Source organism: Cicer arietinum, chromosome 5 (genome assembly GCF_000331145.2).
Source record: "Cicer arietinum cultivar CDC Frontier isolate Library 1 chromosome 5, Cicar.CDCFrontier_v2.0, whole genome shotgun sequence".
Taxonomy (NCBI): Eukaryota; Viridiplantae; Streptophyta; class Magnoliopsida; order Fabales; family Fabaceae; genus Cicer; species Cicer arietinum.
The window spans coordinates 66,548,234-66,571,555 of NC_021164.2; the positions used below are offsets into that span (position 1 = coordinate 66,548,234).

General features: G+C 33.8%; 2 protein-coding genes across 8 annotated transcripts; both read right to left on the bottom strand.

Annotated features, from left to right (window-relative positions):
- Nucleotides 1-1,938: 1,938 nt before the first annotated feature.
- LOC101500979 (aspartic proteinase-like protein 1) lies at nt 1,939-6,353 on the bottom strand. 4 transcript variants are annotated; one of them, XM_004502391.4, is made up of 10 exons: nt 5,806-6,353; nt 5,567-5,705; nt 4,789-5,042; nt 4,443-4,670; nt 4,206-4,344; nt 3,891-3,961; nt 3,688-3,790; nt 2,897-2,957; nt 2,723-2,794; nt 1,939-2,443 (listed from the first exon to the last, which is right to left on the bottom strand). In XM_004502391.4, exons 1-10 carry the CDS (start codon nt 6,096-6,098, stop codon nt 2,211-2,213), a joined length of 1,593 nt encoding a protein of 530 aa, XP_004502448.1. In that variant the 5' UTR covers nt 6,099-6,353; the 3' UTR covers nt 1,939-2,210. The 4 variants fall into 4 exon arrangements, with proteins under 4 accessions (XP_004502448.1, XP_004502449.1, XP_004502450.1 ...); XM_004502392.4 differs by having other exon boundaries at nt 3,691-3,790; nt 5,806-6,352; XM_004502393.4 differs by having other exon boundaries at nt 4,789-5,076; nt 5,806-5,949.
- A 5,362-nt stretch (nt 6,354-11,715) lies between these two features.
- Nucleotides 11,716-22,279, bottom strand: LOC101501926 (protein CELLULOSE SYNTHASE INTERACTIVE 1). 4 transcript variants are annotated; one of them, XM_004502395.4, is made up of 8 exons: nt 21,997-22,279; nt 21,459-21,628; nt 20,425-20,498; nt 16,922-19,988; nt 14,210-16,754; nt 13,108-13,562; nt 12,357-12,473; nt 11,716-12,250 (listed from the first exon to the last, which is right to left on the bottom strand). In XM_004502395.4, exons 2-8 carry the CDS (start codon nt 21,522-21,524, stop codon nt 12,110-12,112), a joined length of 6,465 nt encoding a protein of 2,154 aa, XP_004502452.1. In that variant the 5' UTR covers nt 21,525-21,628; nt 21,997-22,279; the 3' UTR covers nt 11,716-12,109. The 4 variants fall into 4 exon arrangements, with proteins under 4 accessions (XP_004502452.1, XP_073225067.1, XP_004502453.1 ...); XM_073368966.1 differs by lacking the exon at nt 21,997-22,279 and adding an exon at nt 21,765-21,949; XM_004502396.3 differs by lacking the exon at nt 21,997-22,279 and having other exon boundaries at nt 21,485-21,627.
- Nucleotides 22,280-23,322: the final 1,043 nt, after the last annotated feature.

The following is a 23,322-nucleotide window of genomic DNA, read 5'->3' on the forward strand; positions in this document are numbered from 1 at the left end:
TTTCAAGGACAAGGAATGGCTTCTGATGCAAAAAACTAGGCACAAAAATATGGGGTAAAGATCTCTTCATTTTTTTAATTTTTTTTGAAATTGAGATATTTCATTAGTATAAGTTTTGGTTTATAAACAATATAATATACTATAAAGAAACGCATTCAATCAAACATTATCATAATAATAAAGATGTTCATTTATTTTAAGAAATGAGAGAAATTGTGTAACTTTTTGCCCGCTTTAAGCAAAGCAACTGTGTGGAGATGGCAATGTAAAGTTAAGAAAAGTTTAAGGGAATTTATTAGTATTACTTATGTCCTTTATATGTATTTAGTATTTTTAAAGCGATTCATTTTAGAGGATAGAGTGAATGACATTCTTAAAATTAAAAATTAAAATTAAATATTGAAGCTATGTTATAACAAATTATGAATTTATTAAAATAATATCTATTAATTATCTCACTTTGCATTTTTTTTTTTGAGTGTATATAAATAAAATGACATACAATTTTGAAATCCCGAATTTATATCTAATACATAATATTCAACCTATGGACATGTATCGATTTAACTTAAAAATTTCTCGCTTTATATTTTTTTCACTTTAAAATATTCAAATCGAAATAAATAAGATATATCATCTTCTTCGTCTAACCTGTAACTCTATTAAACTGTGATTGATTTGCAGGATAGGAATTGGCGATAAATACTCCTGTTGCTTTTAGGATACAAGAAAGTAAGTTTATTGTAGAGTTTGAATCCACTTATCCTCGTTTTTCGTACAATCTCTAGTTTATTACGCATGTTGAGCTTCTTCATATACTGCACCAACGCCAATATATTACACAAAGTCTATACTATATAACATCTTTTAAATAAAATTAAAATATCGACAACGTGAAATAGCTGTAAATATGAAAATAAGTTGGGAGCAGGCATGGTGTTGTTTGGTCACGAGTACCAATCTCCATTATTCAAAAAAAGTCTCAATAATTAATCGGCAGCAATGCAATTGGTGAAGATGGAATATACTCTACTTCATTTTAATTTTATGATACAACAACAATACTACTAATAATAATATACTACAATATACTACTTTATATAAATGTTTGATTTTAAGGTGTGATCAACAAAATCTATTAAATTTAAATGTAACTTTCAAATAAGGTCATATTCATACCTTTCAAAACCTACTATGTATTTCCACTTTAAGAGGAGGTAACTAAAACTTAATTGAAGATTATTTCACTAGAAAACAAACTCAAATAATATCCAAACAATTTTACTTAGCCCGGAACGGCAAATACATCGCCAGCAAACCAAATCTCAAAATCAGGTGACACAAGAAACAACATAAGTTTTATCCTGAATCAACAACAGAGCGAGAAACCTAAGAAACAAACATCATCTAGTTAGATGATACAGAAAGATGATGATTTCATTCAAGAGTTCTATAGTCTAACCAATAGGTTTCACTGATCTTATACAGTTCAGATCTGAGGTCAAAACCAAAATTAGTGGCTTTACTCGAGAACTGTGAGGTGGCACAACCATTTCCTCTTCCTCTAGTAGATTTGTACTTCCTTCCTCCTTCTGCGGAAGAGATTTTCGACAAAGATTGGGTCAAGACGGCTTGAGCAGGTTATCTGGGTCAATCCAGCCCATGTACAACCCTAACCATATTAGGTCATTGCGTATTGCAAATTTTACTTGGAAACTTACGTACAACTAATTTAAGTATCCTCTCAAAAACAATTTACGTACGAGTTGTAAGAAGAATGTGTTCTACACCAAATATAAAGAATTAACGATATTATTTTATGTCCTATCTTCTGATTTTTCACAAAAAACAAAAAACAAAAAACACTTGAAAAAATTGAAATGCTAACACCACAAACATTTCAGTCTTGAATAAAATAAAAATGGGTTCATTAAAAAATGAAATAAATTTAAATAATAAAATAAAATTAAAAACTTCACACCGAGCAACTTAATTTACATAACCTCGCCTGAACTAGTGCGGGGGTTTAGAGTAAAATGTTTCATTGAGTTCTAGGAATCTAATGCTGGCAAGGTTAAAAATAACAGCAGCATTGAATGGTGTAAGATCTAAAATACTTACAAACCTAAGAGGAAAAAACAGAGACAGATTTAGATATACATGTAACACTTTTTAGGCAGGCTCCTACAAATAATGAGAACGTGAAAGTCTTAGTAAAAGATTGACAGAAGTTGAAATAGAAGCAAACAATAGCAGTGCAAATGTTTCCGGTATGAAATCATCTGAGATGAAGCAACTGAAGGTTTTTGAGGAGTCCTTCCGGCAACAGCGGGAGAAACTGCATGTCCATTGGATCTTTGCTGCTCGTCTGCAGGCAGCGGGTTTGATGATGTCCCATTTGCAGGGGAGAAGGGTATCCTCTTACCTAGACCCAGATCCTGACCTACAGAAGCATGTAGATACTGTTTAAGCCAAAGGAAGAGAAGACAGAGTGAAGGCTAGAAAAAGCTTTTGCATCAGGCATCAACAAATGGCAAGGAAAATTCATTACCTAAATGGGTAATGTTTGAACTTAAGCTAAAAATACATATTACCAGTAACACATCAATTCAAAGTAAATGTCACCCTTCATTCTTTGGAGGCACATGACAAGGAGATATACCCATAGGTTATAATAAAAGACATAGATTAGAAGGTTCCATTAAGAAACATGATGACTCACAATTTGAGTGTGACCATGCTAGCTTCTTGTTTTCCCTATCAAATACCAACCGGTATCCCATCATGAAGTTTTCTGCAAATAATTTTATTAGCTCTATGTTCAAAAGTATCCTTTTCTCCAGAATCAAGAACAGGGGCAATCAGTATATTTAATAGAGAAAATAGGTAAACTTACGTCCAATTGTTCCGATATCCCCTTCAGTTGGCTGTATTGCTAAACAAAATCCATCAATTTCCTGCACAAAAATGACCAGGCCTTTATAACTTAGCTACATCCATTACAAGAGAAATTACCTTTTTTCATTTCTCTTCTTTTTAAAACAGCTAACTGAAACTTCCCATGCGGAATACATTTCTTATTACTAGTAGTATGTAAACTTTCAAAGGGAATGCAATGCAGCACGAGAGAATATAATATTTTTCACAATAGTTGGCAAGGAAACAAAATTACGGTTGCATTAATTGAATATGGAAGGTTGGTTAACCAACTAGAAAAATTGTTACAATTCAAGTTTACTGCTGCAATAGGCCGCCTGAAGATTGAGTACCAGAGTTAAAGATTCAAGCATTTCAGACCCATAGCCCAAGTAATGAGCATGAATGTAAGATAAATATGTGAAGCTACATGGCCTAGGACTAGTTATGAGGATTGGAACTCAAGCAGCCCCTCTTGGGAGTTAATAAATAATGGCAGTGAAAAAAACTGGGTATAAAGAAAATGTATTTGATATAAATCTTATTTTGTTCTTGCAAAGTAGAACAAGAGAAAAATATGTTTCTTCATTGCCCACATAGTAAATAAAATTCAAACAGTTCGCACTTTTTCCGTTTGGGTTACACTTAAGGGAAGTGTTTCTCAAGTAACTGGTTCCAAATAACTAGTTTATATTTATGATAAAGCCTCTTATGATGTTAAAATTATTCAGCCCTCCTTCCAAACTAAAAACGAACCACATAATCCACAACCACCTGATTATTGTAGAATACAACTATGGGATTATAGACCACAAAACTGTTATTCTGTTGGAACGTGAGTGTCAATGTGGGAATCTTAGGCAGCTGTTGCAAACTGTTTCAAAAACAAATTTAAGTTATCAGAAAGACTAGAAAATTCTAGAAATTAGGACAACAAGTACCAAGGGTAGAGGGGGGATAGACAGTAAATTCACCTGAGTGCATAACAATACTCCCAAAGAGAATCATTTAAGGTAGATCTTGTAACATTTACTTGTTTGTCAAACTGTAAAAAATAAAATCATATAAATAGCCAGAGAAGAGATTTATAGCAGTGTCATCGATGGCGGAGATGCCAAAATCCACTATTTTTGGTCGCTATGGCCACCATATAACCTGCCATAGCTGCCATCACGTGTAAAATGGCCATGGTGGATGGTTGAAATCCCATTCCTGCCACCGCTTTCCGCCATGGCGCTGTCATTCGATAACACTGATTTACAATCATGGGATTCAAAAGACTAAAGTACCTCCTCAGTTATTGCTCTGTATGCATGACCGGGAAGAAGCGTAAATGATGTTCCACTATCAAACTGAGCTTTAAAACTAGTTACTTTAGGACAATAATTCCCGATACAAAATGCCTCCACTCCAATAATGTAGGTTGAGCTGACCAGGAAATTTATCATAATTAGCAGGACACCATTTTCTAAATCATTTTAGTAAAGTGAAAGGTTGTAAACTAACTAAAGTATATAACTTCATACAACATTCCATCCAAGGGCAAGAATGGAGTAGACTGTTGAACGGTTGATCCCTGGTCACCAAAAAATAATCTACCAGAAGAGTCTTCATTAAAGCACAACGAAAAAGAATCACGGATTAATCCTGATTTAGCAAGAAAACTCGGAACTGAACTCTCTCCAGGTCCCAAACCAATGACACCATCTGGAGCAACACCTTCCAAATAACTACCACTTTGCTTCATGCCACACCTGCATTCAACAAAGTTGATGTCAGTCAAAAGGACCAGGGATATATTACTTTTAAAATAAAAACATCATCAGGGAAAAGGGATGTTGAAGTGAGAAGGACACGATCAATCAGACATACCCGACAACAACTGGAGCCTGAACAGAGGAGTTAGATGTGCTGCCACCACCGCCACCATCGCTAGATTGAAGATGCAATATGTCCTCAACTAACAATCCAGAACTTGAAGTATTATCTGTTAAGTAATTGATAGTGTACGGACACTGCTGCTTGGAAGTTTTACAGTTTGAACCCATATCACATAACCGATGGCTGCAAGATAAATGCTTGCTGGATAACGATCGAGCAGGACTATACTCATTCAGATCTCTATCCTGCATAATAGATGCCCCATATGTGAAGGAGCACCTGCCAATCAATTATTGGAAATAAGTGCTAAACCAGTCATCAACTCTTACCTTAAAGACTCTAAAAACTTCACCTAAACAAAGTCACCTATAAAGCTTACGTGCTAATATGTTATTTCTCATGTTAGTACCTACAGCCTGTTATCTATTGACAAAAGCACTTGTGAGATTGTTTATGAGAGCTTACGAAAAGTGCTTACCATATGTCATTGTCCATAAATTGTTTTCAGGTTATTTCCATAAGCTCTACCATAGAGCTTAAAAAACAACTGATAGCTTATATGGAAGCAATTTGACTTTATTTTATATTTTATTACAAAAATGGCTAATACATAAATACTTAATTAAGCTATTTATAAACTAATTGGTAGTGCTACCAACTAAGGTTTTATCAATTTTTACGGACAAATCTTTATTTAATTTTTTAAAGTTGCAATACAATATGCTAATCTAATTAGTAATTATACACCAAAAGGTTACAAGTAAGATACCAATATGGGATAGTAACGTGCAGACAAGGGAGCACACTGTATGCAATCACATGGAACCCAAAGGAGATCACTCCCAGCATCCAAAGCTACAAGAAACGAGATACTAGGCGTTCCTATATCAATCCACATGTAATGTAACCTAATATCAATTCAACAATATAACAAATCAGATTCAAAAATCAAAACCACGTCGTTTCTTCTAGCTACAAACAACGCAAGAGAGAGGAATCGGTAGTTACCAGGCAAAGTCGTTTCCAAACGACATCGTTTTGCTACCTTTAGAAGGGAACAGGAGTTGGTGTCGAGCGCCACCGAGGTTGATCTTGTGCCTAAGAAAGTCGTTCCCGAGAAGCATCTGGTAGTAGCGCATGCTCCTCCGGTCCGGCCAGTCAGCGGTTTGAACCCGTACCGGTTTCATTTCTTCGGAGAACCGGTGAACCAGACGAACTGAAAATGTGGTTGGAACCGGCATTGCGTAAGTAACTGTCACCGACTGTAAGAAAAGAATCAACAACCGCCATCGTGCCGGCATCGGAGATCGAGATCTAGCACTTTCTTTTTCCGATGACTAGTACTAATATGAAGTGATTAAGTCGAGATTAGTGTTTATTAGTGAATTAGTGAAAGCAAATGGTGCACATAACGGGTCGTGAGGAAGAACAAGTATTGAGTGAGGGGTGCGCAGTGTGCATCATCGTTGGTTCGTTCATTCATTCATCATTGTGCTCTGTGTGTGTGTGACTGTGACTGAGTGTGACTTGATATAAAAACAAACTCTGTTTTCTGTTTTTGGGCGGTGGAATAAAGTAGATGAAGGAGTTTCACAATTTGATCAGCTCCTATTATAAAATCCAACGGTGTTGATTATTTCTCCGATTTTTTAAATTAAAAAATTAATGTGATAAATGATATTGAATCATCAAAATATTTTTTTTTAAATAATTAATTTTTTAATTTAATTAATAATATATAAATAATTAATTTATTTAAATAATTTAAATTATATTCTTAAAAATATTTAACTTATCATTTTTTTAGTTAAAAAACTGAAATAAAGATTAAAATTATTAGATTTTAAAATATAAAAATTAATTTTATAAATTAATAAAAATAAATAAACTAAAATTTTAATTTAATAAATTAAAATAAAAGAAAAATGATAATTTTATTGAATTATTTTTATTAATTATTGGTGTATTTTATTTATTATATCATAATTTACTTATGATATACATAATATTAATTAGAAATATAGTTTATTATAAAATAAAAAGACATTAGATGTATTATTAGAAGAAAAAAATTGAAATTATATTGAAAATTAAAGTAAAATAACAAACTTAAAGCGAAAAATTATTTTTGTAAATACGACAAATAGAGTATAATATAATATCCATTAAAATAAGTATCATTTAAATTTTTTTACACGTATATAAAAGAAATTTCATAATTAAAAGAAAAAATAATCATTTTTAACAAATTATTTTATGAATTATTTGTGAAATTGAATGATACAGTAAAAAAAGTTAAGATATATTAAAATTTAAAAATAATATTAATGGTAAAACATTATTTTCTGTTGCTAAAGTGGTTCAGGTTGTGAAAAGAAAGGAGTACATGGCTTACTATCGAAAATGGCGAAATGTTTAATGTGCTAACCGCATCCACAGTTCACCTCTCGGGCTTGTAAACAGGCTATGCATGCATACAATATTCATTTTATATTCATATTCTGAGTTCAAACTCATAAACTCGATAATCACGTAATCTCTCTAAATTATGCATCAACTATAAGCTTGAAAGTTTAGCTTCCCTAAATCGTGTCTTGAGACACACACAAAAATGTGTGAACCTATGGTGATATAAAAAATTATCTTTCAAACACGTGCCTAATTATTAGTACATTTCAACAACATAATTTATTCTAATACAATGTATTAATCTAAACCTGCAAAAAGTAAAGAAAGATCTTATAAAATGTATTCGTATATATAAACATTTATTTTTCTTAATCCATAACAGAGGTGCTTATACAATGAGATGGGGTTTATTAAGGAAAGCAATGCCCATATGGATGGTCAAATGGCACATATTTAATTTTTTAAAAGTTTAATAACTACTTTTTTAATGCACAATTTCTATTTTTTTAAAATTATTTAACATATGTACTCAGCACATTCGTTAGAAACATTGTTTTAAAAATTGAATCGGACCAAATAATTGAATGGTTGATTTAAAAATTAAATATCTAATTTTTTCGATTAGTATATTGGACTACTCATGTACTTAAATCAGTCAAAGTTCCATCAAATTCCGGATGAATCTGGTAAAATCACTTAATCTGATAACAACTGAATCGTTTCAATTTTCATAGTTCAAAACAAATGGATAATTATTTAGTTTTATAATAATAAATTTGGAAGTAGTGCCAATATGAATTTGGAAGTGGTGCCAAATCTTTTTAACATAAAAAAAATCTGTTTATTCAAATTAAAAGAATACGACAGTTGAGAATAACATAGAAATTCGTTATAATTGATAAGTCTGTGAATATATTAATGATGTTGAAATCGTTGATTAAATATATTTTTATTGAACCAAAATAAAATAGTAAATCTAAACAAAATGAACATCACAATAAGACAGGAAAATCAAATATTCGTACTTAATTGACGAAAAAATCAAATATTCGTATTTAATGGCGAGATAATAAAAAATTAATTTTTTGTGAAAATCACTTTTATAATAAATTTTTTTTATATACACAGTAATATGTTATTAGAGTTTAATTTTTACATTATAAAAAATTATGACTAATTATATAAGTAATTTTATAAATAAGTATGACGAAAGTTAAATATTATTAACAATTTAATAATTGCGATCGATTAATATATGTAAAAACTAACAAATATATTTAAAATACTTGGTAAGAGTTCAACTATAAAATACAATTGTATAATTTAAATTTTGAAATTACAAAAAATAAAATTTTTCATTTGACATCAACCTTCTAATATAAGAAGAGGAATAAGTAAAGGAACAATAATGCAATGCTAAGACGAAACGAAACGTCACGCGGTTACTTGACCCACTGTGTCTCTCTTTACGTAACGTGTATGTGAGAATAAAACGGGCTTTAATAGCATGTGTCCGTTTGTCTTGTCTTGTCTTTACCACCGTGGGCTCCCTGCATTTAAGTTCATTCCTTTCTTATGGAATGTAATCATTTTATTTAATTCCTTTCTTTACTAAGCTAAAAAGATATTTTTAGTTAAAAAACGGTTTTAAAATTGTCAAAAATACCAACCTCCTATACTTATTTTAAAATAATTTGAGGATACTTTTTTGTTATAATTTATATAAGAAAAAGTTCCAATATTGTTTCTTATATATATAACAAATAAATTTAGGTTCCATAATGATCTAGTGGAATTTTTGGAATACTTTTATATTTATTTGTTTAAGTTATATTTTTATCTTTATTTAAAATGTTTGTCCTTTTAATTTCAGTGAATGAATTTAATATCTTATAACTTTTTATAAAGATATATTTAGAAAAATATTCAAAAATTACAACAAATAATGAATTTATTAATTTTGATGTTTTATTTTTTTACAATTAACAAATATTAATATTATTATATTAAATATTATATTATAGAGTTGAACTCAAAATATTATAATTCTATATAATTTTTTGTTATATTCATCATCTCATCTACGTAATTAAAAAAACTATCATGAATAATTAACGATTATTTATTAATAGAAGATTGTAATTTTAAAAATCACCTTTTACTATACTATCAAGTATTGTAATTTTATCACGTCAAAAATAATTTTGTTTTTAGTTTTGACTTCGGACTTTCTTCTATTTTTTCATCCGAAAAAATAAATAATATTTAAAGATATTATAATTTTACCATGTCACAAATAAATATTTATAATTTTATATTAAAATATTTATAGGGAATAGTTTATTTACGAAAATTAAAGAGAAAATACCATCAGGAATATGGTAAAAAATTCTGATTGAATTTGTATATTCAAGTAAATAAAATGAACTCGTAAGTAATTAAAGAAAATGCTCAAAGTTAGAAAAAGGAATAGCATGGCAAAACTACATAAGCCTGACGTAGGTTCCAAAATATAAGTTTTTTTTGAAAAAAAAAATATCTAATATAAATCTCAATTTAAATTATCAGTTAGATTTATTTATTTTTAAATTTATCTATAATTGATAATACGAAAAGTAAGTGGTGGATCTAGGACTCTGATGTCTGGAAAAATATAAATCTTTTAAATTAATATCAGTTATTAGTATTATTATATAGTACCGATGGTTGAAAGATTCACATAGTTAATGTCTTAATTTTTTTTTTGGAATGTTATAATACTGTTTTTTTATTTTATTTTAAAAATGTAAATAATATTAATTAATTTACATAAAAATTTAAATCTAAGACAAAATATTTAGTTTAATAAAATATCGACATTAGCATAAGATTTAAAAACTATTATGACACTGTCTTAAAAATGGATAAAATTGAAGAATAAGACACTATTTTATTGAAATGTAAACTTTAATAGAAAAGAAGTTGTACTTCTTCAAAAGCACCATTAGCAGTGTAAAATTAACTCTCCTCTACTCTTTTTTTTTTAACTAATGAAGTTTGGTTTGAGGTTAATTTTTAATCAATTATTTTTGTCTTTTCTATTATCTAAATAAGTTATTATATTTTTTTTTTTTTCGTCTTAGTACGACTTTTATTTGATTTGGAAAAGATAGACACACAAAGCAAAGTAATTAGTACATCCTACTAATAAGTAGGTTCCACTATCATTAATTTTTTTTATTAATTTTTGTGTGTTTATCTCTCTTCAAGTGGAACATAAATGATGAGAATTTTATTTCGGTATTCATTGGTTTGGAATGAGAGATAAACTTCTATAAGTACAAATCAACCAATGACTATGTCTTACTCCAATACATGAGTATTCACTTTAATTTTGTCAAACTTATAGACATTGTCACATTTAACCGCGAGCGATTTTATTTGCATATTCATTATGGTTTTAACAATTTTAAAATGTATTATTCTCGATGTATTTTCTATTGATTTAAATAAAAGGGTATACTACCGTGTGTCATAAAACACACATAGTAGCTAAAGAGGATGGCAGCAAGTACATATGTAATATACTGTAAAAGGAATTTAGGGAGAATTGGAGAATACATATAAATATGGATAGATATATAGAAGAGAGATTCATGACATAATTCACACCCACCCTAATTACAATCCACTCTCCTAGATACCTCACTTTACCACTATCTTCTCTTCTGTGTCCATTTCCAACTAATTTTACCAACTCGTTGTTTTTGTTGAATATTTCACAATTTGTTCTCATTACAACAATCTAAACCGTTTGTGTATTAAAAATATGTATATCTTCGTTTGATGAAAAATATGTATTAAGCAATATTAAAGACATGTGTTAAGCGATATTAAGTTTAAGAAACCCTGTATTTAATATCCTAAAGCTTTTGAAGACTTGCCCTCAATGACATAAAATAGCATCGTTTAATTATTGTAGATGAAAACATTGCTAAAAAACAGAAGTGATCCATCGACATGTGTATATAGGTTACCATATCACAGATACAAGAAATTTAATTTAATTGTCTTTCAGTATAAAATTTACCCTCGAGTGAAGTAGAGACTGAGTACGTGGGTAGATAATGCTTCTCATCAAGTTGCTATAATCTTGCTACTTAGAGCATCTCCAACAGTTACCAAATGAGTTCGTCCTGCCATGGCGAGTTCATTTGTATAGTTATGTAAAATTCAATTTTTGGCAATCTCAAGAATGAACGATACTTTAATAATAATAAAATTATAACTGTTATGTTTTTTTATTAATTTATTAATAATAATAAATGTGTGACGATTAATATACCTTATTTAATAAACTCATGTTGAGTTCACCATTAAAGTAAAAATATGAGTTCCTTTAAAATGAGTTCTGTGATGACTTTGCATATCCCTTTTTATTTACTTTTAGCATTTCTATGTAACTAACAACTAGCAAGGAGCAAAATCACCATAGTTTTAGATGTACGATTAGGAAGTGCAACGATAACATCAAGTCAAAACTTTAGATCAACATAAATATCAGACGAGATGTTTTTCTTTGGTACGACACTGGACTATTGTTATTTTACATTTAATTTTCCTCAAATAGTTGAGTTCACAACCCCATAAAGCGAAAAATTGACAACAGCAAAAACCATATAATACAAGAAACTTGAAGCAGGCCTGATCTTCGTATCTCCAGTATCTAAACTAGGAAATGAATGATCAAGTTACAAAAGAATATTATGACAAAAGAATTTGTTTGGGACTAAAGACGAAAAATGAACTGTTGCTATATACACTTAGCATGATAAATACAATAATCCAAAGTTTAAACAAAATTTTCTTTTCGACCATGTGCCCTATGTTTCAATTGCAAAGCTTGATGCTAAGGTAATGGGTATCACTTGTTAGACCATTGAAATTCTATTTCTAAATTTCTTGAGGGGCCACTTTTACTTTCCGGTAACAGAGTATACTCTCCAGAAACTGCCCCTAGCATCACCACCCGATCAATCTGGATTGTCACTTTCCCAAATGAACTCTGTGATCAGAAAAAAAAAATAGAAAGAATAAATGGAGGTGTAAGAACAAAATAAATGAAGACGAATAGAGTGATTTATTGTTTAGTCCAATTTTTCCACAGCTACCTTCCCCATTTTGCTCTTGTTTTTGCAAGAAATATGAAGCTTCTGGCCTTTTGGAGGACTCTCAAAGGACCATGAGAAACTCTCATCCCACTCTGGGTTGGGGCCAGTTGAGACCACCTGAGCAGCACATTCTCATGTATTAGCATATTAATATTAATTTTCCCAAGAGAAAAAAAACAAATTAAAACAGGTTTCATATGAATTATCAAGCAGAAAACACTATATTCTGTGTTGTATAATACAATTACAAACTCAGCAAATCCCTGTCCTTCCTTGAAGTGGTTGTGTCTCTAGTAAAGATGCCCAAGAGGGAAGGAGCGAGGATTTGATAACAAAATACTCTCATATTAATAATTTAGCAAATCACCGTTTTAGTCAAAGCTATTATATAGGGAAGATAAAAAAATCTATTTGGGATAAATCTAATTCTGAAGTTTAAAGATGGTAACTAACTGCAGCAGAATATGTATATACTAAATAGTCAACAGGAATTTTTTCCACAAAGCAACTTTAAAGTTGCATATCTCAACGGGGATTTTCTTACATGAGCATAGTTTTCAGTGAAACACCGCAGATAACTTTATCAAGAAACAGCCTTCACTGGTTAAATCTATGCATATTTGACACAGAGAGACAATTGTATATCATTCTCACGTAAAAGAGACATGTCACTGGTGTCAAGTAATTCTAGTGCAATAGAGGAGAAGATCACAAGATAATGAGTAGGTATGAAATTGTTTCTAGAAAATACCTTGGTTTGCCTTGGAGGAGTGTTTCCAAGTGTAAGCTTACAGTAAACACTTGGGTTTCCAACAGACTGCTTCATATTATTACCAGACTTGATAATCACCACCAATGTCCCTGGCAAACACTGCAATAGAAATTCTGCCTTCTCCTGAAACCGGGGTGGGCCAGACTGGATTAAGTACTGTAACAAAGGAATAGCATCTGCGGCTGCTATGGACTGAGCTCTTGAAACTTCCGCTGGGCACGCTGACCAAGCTTGCCTGAGCAGGAAAAGTGCATCCAAAGAAGCTTCTTGAGTAGCCTCTGAACCTGTCTTTAAGGATGTAACCAGATGTGGAATGCTAAGTGTTGCTGGTTCAGTTGCTCTCAGTCGTGGGAAGTTGCTAAATAGAGAATTTAAGGCTTTAAGATACTCGTCGTTCACCGTTCCAGTAGCCCATAAATCCTTTTCAATAGCAGCTACAAGACCATAAAAAAAATTGTTAGGCCATGTTTACAAACTGAAGAGAGAGATAGAAAGATATAAATGAAAGTAATTTGGTTAGCTTGGTGAAGCAACTTATATGTAAACACATAATCTCGTCATTTATCATTATCAATAAACTCAGATTAAAAACACCTTCATCTCCTATTAACTTAGTCTTTTGTGTTTAACAAATACTAGTACTTTTTAGTCACTTAACGAAGACCTAACAGAAGCCTATGTCCCCATTTTTGCTAGAAGAGGTTATATAGCATGATCATGTGCAACAACAGTAGCCTTTTTCTACTAGTTGGGAGTCGTTACATGAATCAAACAGTGTCGCTTTCCAAAATTCAGCTTTGATATTTTTCAAAAGATTTGTTAACCTCTTGTGTAACAATATTGGTTTTTTTAATTGAAAATATTATGAAAAGTGAAAACCAATTTATGCCCCAGCTTGTAAAAGCAAGAAAAAATGCATTTACTGTGATTTATCAACTAGTTTATGAAAGGGTAAGAAATCCCACTTCGAAAACAGACGCATAGAAAATAAAGCACCATTCAAGTAAAAAGAGGACCAGATATCACAAAACTGTTCAGTATAAAAACACATGTTAACATTGCATGATGGCAAAGAACTCACCAGTTATCGCTCTGACTGTTTCACTAGAAGCATACTCTTGAATAGTATGATTTGAAAAGAGAAGTTTAATAAACATTGCAGCCTGGACTGATGTGTCAGGATCACTCGAACCAATCAGATCCAGTATAACCTGAACACCACCGGCCTCTGCAACTGCTCTTTTATTTGATCGGCTGTACATCACAAGGTTTTGCAGAGCACATATGGCAACGACTTTCATTTCTTCAGTTGGTTGGTCTTCAAGCACATTTACCAAAGCCCGACAGGCTGAAACTGCATCAGCTGTCCGAGCAAGACCCTCATTCTGGAATAGATCACCAAGAGCCAAAGTTGCTAATAACCTTGCTTGCTGTGCTTGAGTTTGTGGGTCCAAGAGGTACTGGGATAATGGTAAGATGGCTGATTTAGTAACTTTTGTTTCTCTAATCTTTACATTGTTCAGCAATACTTCTAAGAGTCTTGCAGCAGTGTCCTCACACTGATGAGATCTTAGGAGCTCCAAGAGAGCCTCTATGGCACCGCTTTCAGCCATTGCCTCTGCGCTAGTTCCATCATCACTTTCCAACACGAGAAGAGCATTTAATGCACCACTAACTGTACTCTCTGATCCAGATCGAAGCAACCTTACCAAAACAGCAACAGGAATTTCCAAGTAGAATTCAGAACTAAATTGCAGAATACTTGCCAAAACAGAGGCAGCAGACTCCCATAAAGCATGAGGAATGGAAGGGTCAGCTTGCAATATCACTTTGGAAATTTCAATAACACCGCCCTCTTTGGCAATTTCATTTGGCCATATAATTGCAATACTGACAAGGGCCTTCAAAGCTCTCTGCTGCAATATTTGTATGCCAGAACCAAGAACTCGCACAAGAGGGCCAATTACTTGCTGTGTCACTGGGTCCTTCTGAAGGTGTTCTTCTAAAAGTAGGTGTGAGAGAAGCTCAGCAACCAACTGTTGCACTGCTTCTATTGGAGAATCAAGCAAGGGAATGAGTGGTTCAATGGCTTGGTTGGAAGTTAATGTGTAATCAGCACGGCACTGTGGATGCTCTAAGATATTAACCAAAACCTGCAATGCACTATGTTGTCCATCGGGGCCAAATTCTTGTCTTGTTAGCAAAAAGAACAGGGGTTCAACTACTTTAGCAGCCGATGATCCTTTAGCTATGCTAGCATTATTGGTCAATATACGCAGCAATTCTGCAAAAGCTGCACAGAGATAATCAGGTGCTTCATGAAGGATGTCAAGTATGCTTTCAATGACTCCAGCTTTCACCATTTCCATTTTACAAGCTGGCCTATCTTTTCCTAACTTGACCAGAGCTCTGGATATGGCCTCATGAAGTACAAAGTTCCTACCATACAGTAGGCCAACGAGAGGAATAACTGCACCATGTGCAGCAACTAATTCAGCCAATTGCTCATCCCCAACAAGCCTATCCAATGCCCGGACAACTGAAAGCTGAGCAGGACTAAACTCAGTTACAAGTAGAGAGACAAGAGGTTCAACACACCGTGCAGCTGCCATTGTGGATCGAATCCGTGTATTTCCAAAAAGAACACAACATAATTCAGCAGCATCCCCTTTGAGGTCCATTGAACAATCTGTTGAAAGAATTCTGCACAGAACATCAATGGCATTCATCTCAACGTCAGCAACAGCGAGTGCTCTTGAAGGATTTTCACTCAGTAACTTAACTAATGCAGCGATTGCAGCATATTGCTCTCTCTCTAAACCAGTATTAAGAATTTCCACCAAGGGTTGAACAGCTTGTCGGGCACTCTCTGCATTTCTAATGTTGTCAGCCGAGAATAAACTTTCCAAGGCTTTAGCAGCACTATACCTTGCAGCTCTTCCTCCTAAACGAAGCACAGCTACAAGTTGAGCAACAGCACCAAATGCTGACTCGTGTCTCCTTATCTCAGCACTACTAAACAAAATTCCTAACAGATCTGTAGCAGCTTCTTCGGTTGCATCTTGTGGACCCAGTGAAAGATACTTGGTAAGTGCCTCTATGGCCCCAGACTCTACCATTACAATCGTATTTGATGGACAGTCTCTAGCAAGCTGAGTCAAAAACCCAAGTGCTAAAAATGGTGCTCCTGGGCGATCTGGAATTGGTTTGAGAAGATCAACTAGGACAGGTATTGCCTTCCGAGAAGTGGCACCAACTCTAATGTCATCCACTCTAAACAACCTCTCAAGAGCAACTTGATCAGGATACGGCACCAACAAAAATTCATTTGACAATTCCAGAAGATCCTGTATATCAACATCAGCACAGCCAAGAAAGGAGATAAGTCCACCTGCCGCCCCAGAATTTGCCACAGATAGAAGTGTTCCCCTGCTACCATTACAGACTAGGCTAGCTATTGATTGTGCAGCAAAATATTTGTTTGCAGATTCCTCTGACTTCAATAAGTTGGCAAGGGCTGGTATAGATTTCATTGTTGCATGTGCTCGTATGATATCCCTATCTTGAAATAATATTGCCAACAACAAAGCACAAATCCACATGCTGCTATCTTCTTTATAGTCAATCTGCATCGTCACCATAGAGTAGCCAAGGTTGATATACAGAGATAATAGGAATACTAATCTGTAGAATGACTTTATGCAAATAAGTAAATATTTGACATGAACTAAATCAGATGGCACTATCTACTTTGGATTAACTGAAAACATAGTGAAATAAGGCACGTGAATACCTGACTGTATTGTGAGGAAAAATTTCCAATCCTGTCAGTGAGAATCTCAATCGCTCCAGCCTCCATTATTGCAACTTTACCTTTTTTGTCATGACAAGCAAGAACAGACAGTAACCATATAGCTACATTGGCACCAGATATAACGGCGGTGCTTTTGGTGAATTTACCATCATCGGCTTCTTTTGTATGCCTGCAAATGCTGATGACTTCCTTGTTGTCATCATCGCCCTCATTAACCCAAGTAGCCTGTGAAGAAATAAGCATATCGACAAGCGACTGTATAAGATTAGCACACAAGTTTGATAAATTTAGATCCTCCACCAGCTTCTGATGATTTTCTTTAGCAGCACAAATAAGAATTGCCGCTCCCCCAATTTTGACCTTTACATTTGTAGAAGCAGAATTGATTATCCTCTTAGCTATTGAAGATATACATCCAGATGCAGTAGCAACGGTCTCTCCCAACACAGAAGGCTGATCCATGCATAATCGAGATAATATTTCAATAGCTTTATCCTGCAACGCTGGTGTTGAATCAGCAATTGACAAAACTATTGGGCTTATGCTTTTAGGGAATTCGGCCAAAATCAGCCAAGCAGGTTTATTAAGTGCAGTGGTCTCTTTCAACCTGGACAGAATGGCAAGTGCTTCTAGAGCCTCTGTTGTCGCAACAGGTTCATTTATAGCAGAGTCTAAGAAAGAAACTAATGCAAGAACAGTACCAGCACGGTTCACACAATCATTTACAGCATAATCAACTTGCCTGGAATGCAAAAGGCGAGCAATGGCTGCTGCTGCATGTGTTTTTCCAGATTTTGTGCCTTCACGCAATACTCTGGTAGCAGGCAAAATAACTTCCTCTGCAATAGCTTTCTCAGCAATTTCACTATCCAAAAAAAGATTTGCAACAGCACATATCGCTAGCTCTGCTACTTCCAAAAATGATGAACTAGCTAGTGCAATTAGGGAGGATAACGCATCTCTAGCAATAGAAGCTACCTCCCTGTTTTCTTTGATGGAAAGAAATATTGCAGCTAGACAGCGTGAGGACTCCATTAAGATAATTCCTGATTCAACATTAAGCAACTTCATGGCTGACCAAAGAGTTTTAACAGCAATGTTGCTTTCTCGCACATCTTTCCTTGCTTGAAAAATTCCTGACAAAGCTGATGCAGACTTTGCCTGAGTTTCTTCCTTAGTTGAGCTCAATAATTTTATCATTGTATCAACCGCATCACTGGCAGCACTACCTTCACGTAGAAGGTCACTAAGAGAAACAACAGAAAGCATACTCCTCAAAGCATCTAAAACATAAACCTTAGATTCAGGTAGATCACTAGTCAAAAGTGCTGTAAGCTGACTGATAGTTGCTGTATCAGATTTATGAATTAAATGATTCAAGGTCTTAGCCGCAATCTCTTTCCCATTTGGGCTTCCATTCTTCAATAGCCACAATAATGCAGGAACTGCATCAGCGCTTTCAACACAAGCACGTATATCCTCACTGTGATCACATAGGTTCCTAAGGATTGTTGCAGAGTCTTCCTTTGCTTTTGCAGATCCTGACTCCAAAATTTGAACAAGTGGTGGTATACCACCAGCAGCAGTAATGGCCCATTTACTTTCATCATTTTCATTAGACAAAAGACAGAGCAAGGCAACAGCACATTCTTGTTGTTGTTCTGATGAAAGCCCCAGAAGAGATATCAATAGCTGAACTCCTTCACGGCCTTGAAGTGCGCGCCATAGACTGCATTCACTATTGCACAGTGTCAAGAGAGCTTTTAGAAGCTCATCTTGTACTTCATTAGCAGCCATTGTTATTAAACCAACAAGCAAACGTTTGGCATCAGAATTTGCAAGTTTAAGTGAGAGTATAGGATTGCCATACAAACTAGCAAGGGCTTCAATGGTCCTTTCCTGCACAAGGAAGGCCGAGCGAGGTTTAAATTGCTCGAGTAAAGTCTGCTCAACTGCCAAAGGATCTGATGATCTGGTAGATTCTGCCTTGTCATCATATATCATAAGAGCTGAAGCTAAAGCCCCCAATGTGTCGGCTGTTTGGGTCGGTGAGGAGCACGATTCAAGGCTTTGACCAAGGCTAGAGATGACATAAGACAAACCGCCAGAGATATTCGCAAGAGCACACATGGCATTCTCCTGTATTGCTTGAGCATACTCACCTTGCATAAACTCTTTAGAAGGAGCTATGGTAGCATTAATCAAAGCAGGAATGCCATTAGAATTGGCTATCTCTTTCCTTGCATCTTGGCACTGGGCAGATAGAGATTTAAGAGCACCAGCTGCTTCAGCTCTAACTGGGGCATCATTACCAGGACCTAAAAGTTTGAGGAGCTGTTTTGTTGCATCTGCTGTCAATACCTTTGAACAAAAAGTTGCATCTTCCATCATCATACAGGCAAGTAAAAAGCACACATTAGCTAAAGTGCTAGACTGTCCTGTTGTAAGTAACTTCAGTAATATGTCCACTCCTCCAGCCTGTATTGTGGCATTCCAGAATCTCTCAGTACTGTTGTAGAGATTTTTCAATGCTCCAGTCAACAAACTATCCACTACACTTCCACTCTTCAGGCCCTTTTGTAGCTGTTCCCAGAGCACCGGAACAACTCCCTCAGTTGAAAAGATTTTTGATCCAACATGATCTTTGGCATCACCTTGAGAGACAGCAAAAATTGTCTTTGCAGCAGCTACTTGACCTTCTTCAGAACTGGACTTCAGTAGACCGAGCAAAGGAGGAATGCATCCTCCAAGCAAGACTTTCACCCTTAGCTCATTTTCTTTACAAAGTGAGCCCAAGACAGTTGCTGCCTGTATCTTCACATTCAATGACCCTGACCGGAGAAGGGAAACAAGCACCGGAACCGCCTGAGAATGAGATCCAACTGCACTAAAAGCATTTTCACGTGTATCAATAAGCTCCAATAATTGCTGCAAGGAATACTCTTTCTCTTGCATAGAAGATGAACTCTGACGCAGCTGCTCAATGCATTGAGCAATACTAGCTAATGTCCCATCTGCATCCTCCATGCCGCTGCTGCTACGTTCTCTGCAACCAGTTAGGAATACAAGATACTGAAGTTTACACATTAGAATTTATCCTCAATTGAAATTATCAAAAGCCATATCAACGAATCAAGTAAGATGGTTCTTAGATTAGGGAGCATATATGCAATATTGCCAAAGCCCCACACAAACTTATCTTTTATGAATGAAAGATTCTCAAAGAAAAAAGAACATATTTCGGCCTTTGAATTTTTTAGGTGACAAACTATAACACAACAGGCAAGATCCATGGGTGCTAGCTTACTTGGCAGCAGGCATAAGTACAATTGCTAAATCACAAAAATGTGCCGAACACGGAGAAAAAAAATACGTTGATTTTAGTAGAACATTTCAAGCAACAGATTCATTGGTTTTCCAGGCTGTAGAATATTCCTTTTATTTTGACATAATTTTTAGACAAGATTTACATTGTAACCAACCTCAATCCCATTTTCAGAACAGAATGGGGAGTTGGAGCCTCTGAATCTTGAGCCTTTCCATCACCATTTCTTTCCTGCAATCAAAAGAATGACAGTGGAGAAGGTTAAACGGAATGTCTGTATATCTCTAAATTGTTAACATTGGAAGTAACATTAAGTCATTAACATAAGAAAAGTTTATCAGGAAAAAAAATACATTAACATAATAGGAAAAAATACTAGATGCGGTAATGGGTAAAGATGAACATCGAACACTTAAAAAAAAATGAATATTGAAGTTCAATTTTCCTTTCTTTATTTCCATCTTGCATGCAAATCCAGTTTATCACTTTCCTGTTGCCCTTAGTAATATGCGAAGAAACAGAAAGCTGTGAGGGAACATAGGTAAACCAAACATATCACGACTTTATCATACTCCATATCTAGAAAGTACATATTTTCTAGGTATTGATGATCGTTGCTTCCATTACAGTTGACTTTTTCATTTATGGTTGCATCTTACTGAGGAAAACATAGAAATTTGAAATGGAGTATAAAAGTGTACATCATATGTAGTGTTAGCATGAATCAAAGTGTATATTGTGCCTTGTGTGTGGAGAAAACACTACAACTACCCACTTACAAAGATGGCCATAAATGGTATGTTAGATTAGATGCGTGAACAAACAATCTACCAATGCCACCTTTTTTCCCAACTTTGTACTGTGGCCCTGAATCCCATTTTAAGGCCAACTGCCAAGTTGATGCAGTGGCATGTACAAAGACGCTTTGGTGTGTATGTAACAAATACTCTTAACTATCGAAAGTAAAATAATTCTTATCAATTTCATAACATACATAAATCTGAAAAAACAATATATCCATACATACTAACTGGAAATAAGATCCATAATTAAACTACATGTTTATACTTTCTTAAACACTTTTGCCATTACCAAAACCAACTCAAAATCCTATAAGACAATAACTATGTGATTACGCAAAATGGAGGAAAAAAAACTGCAAAAAAATATTGAAAAATATGAGAGAAGTACCAAATCATTAACAGCAAGGCTACTACCATTGTTGACGGCAAATCTCCAAGGCATTGTGGTCGCCATCTTTGCTTCACGTCAGTCGAAGACTATCGCAAGCAAAATCAGTTCAGGATATTGTCCCTTCTCCAGATCTATACTGGAGTCACAGTCAGAACATCAAAGCCTCCCTGTTCATTACCAATTCAAATTTCATAAAATTACGAATCACGAATCTCACACGGTAATTGGATAATTGAATTAAAACCACATATTCGAATTTCACAAATTAATAATTGGAATAAAACACGATGACGGTGACCTAACCGATGGACTGTAAGATCAAGCAAAATAAGATTCCTTAGTAAAACTGAAAAGTGCTGCGGAATTCGAAAAAAAGAATTTGAAGATGAATGTAGTAGATCAAGTACGGAGGAGTGGAAGTGAAAAATGAGTAGTATGTGAGTCAACGAAAGATCAAAGAAGTTTACAAACGAAATGAAGGAAAGATGGAAAATAAATGAAAGCGTGAAAATAGAAGAATCGAATGAGGAAAAACCTTCGAAAAGAGAGTATGAAGCGAAAGGGGCGCACGGTGCATCAGCTATGCCCGTGTCGCAGTGGAAGAAAATTGGCGAGCGTGGTTAGTGTTATTATTTAGTGTGAGTTGTTGATTTTGATTTCACGGACATTAACGAGAGAGAGAGAGAGTATATGGTGTGCTGTGAACTGTGAAGTGTGAAATTATGAAGAAGATGGATTGGGATGATCTCACAGACAATACCACCGACAACACGACAACTGGTTCAAGCTCAGACTCTCAACTCATAGCGTGCCTCTTAACATTTACTACTCTTGTGATTAAGTAACGTTTGTTTTCCATTAATCAATTAAAAAAATATAAAAGCAATAATATTTGGAATTTATGTCCAAAAAATTGCCATCTCTAAATTGATTGGGTAAGATGTTTACAAATTAATGATGTATTAATTATTAAATTATATTTTCTATTTAAATAAATAAAAGTTTAAGAAGTTACTTTATTCATTTTATTTTTATTTTTATCTATCAAAAATTCAAATGCACTTTATTAATTTTTAACTAAATTTGAGGATTTCATAATTAATTTAAAGTATAAATATGTTCATATTTCAACTGACAATCAATCACAAATTACTAATATTTTAAATAAAAAATAAAATTATTTAATGTATTGACAAATTATTATTATTATTAATTGTAGGTGTAAAATAATTTATTTTATATAAATAATATATAATTTTTAATCTCTTTTAGAATTATGTATATGTATCTAATTAACAGGGATCTCCATAATATAGATTCAACTATACGTGACTGGGTTTAAATTCCATTAATATGTGAACTTAAGTAGCTTTGTGATTAAAGTGTAGTACTTTTTTTTTTTTTGTAGTTGCATCGCATTAACTGATTAATTTGAGGTGAGCCTAGTAGTAGCTTTTGATTGTAAGTTGCGAGCAAGCTGCCAATCATGTCATGGATCTCCGGGTTTTTTGTGCTTAGTTGGCAGGCAAAAAGTATATTGTCCCTCTCTTTATTATTCTACACAAGTGGAGCGGTTGATGGTGATAGAATTAGAATCTGTTGATTTTTTTCAATTAGAAACAATTACGGCACATTATATTAGAATTCTGCTATTATATATTGGAAAAAAGGAATGGTTTTATTATAAAAGGGGAGAGGTGGACTCTGAAGTGAAATTAAGACAAATTAATTAACTACATGTTCGAATATTATTGTATGTAGTGTTTCCATATGCAGCACGTACCATACTAGCTGGAATGGCAACTGGCAAATAATGAAGTTAGATTATCATCATACAATAAAACCAAAAGTCATGTGAATT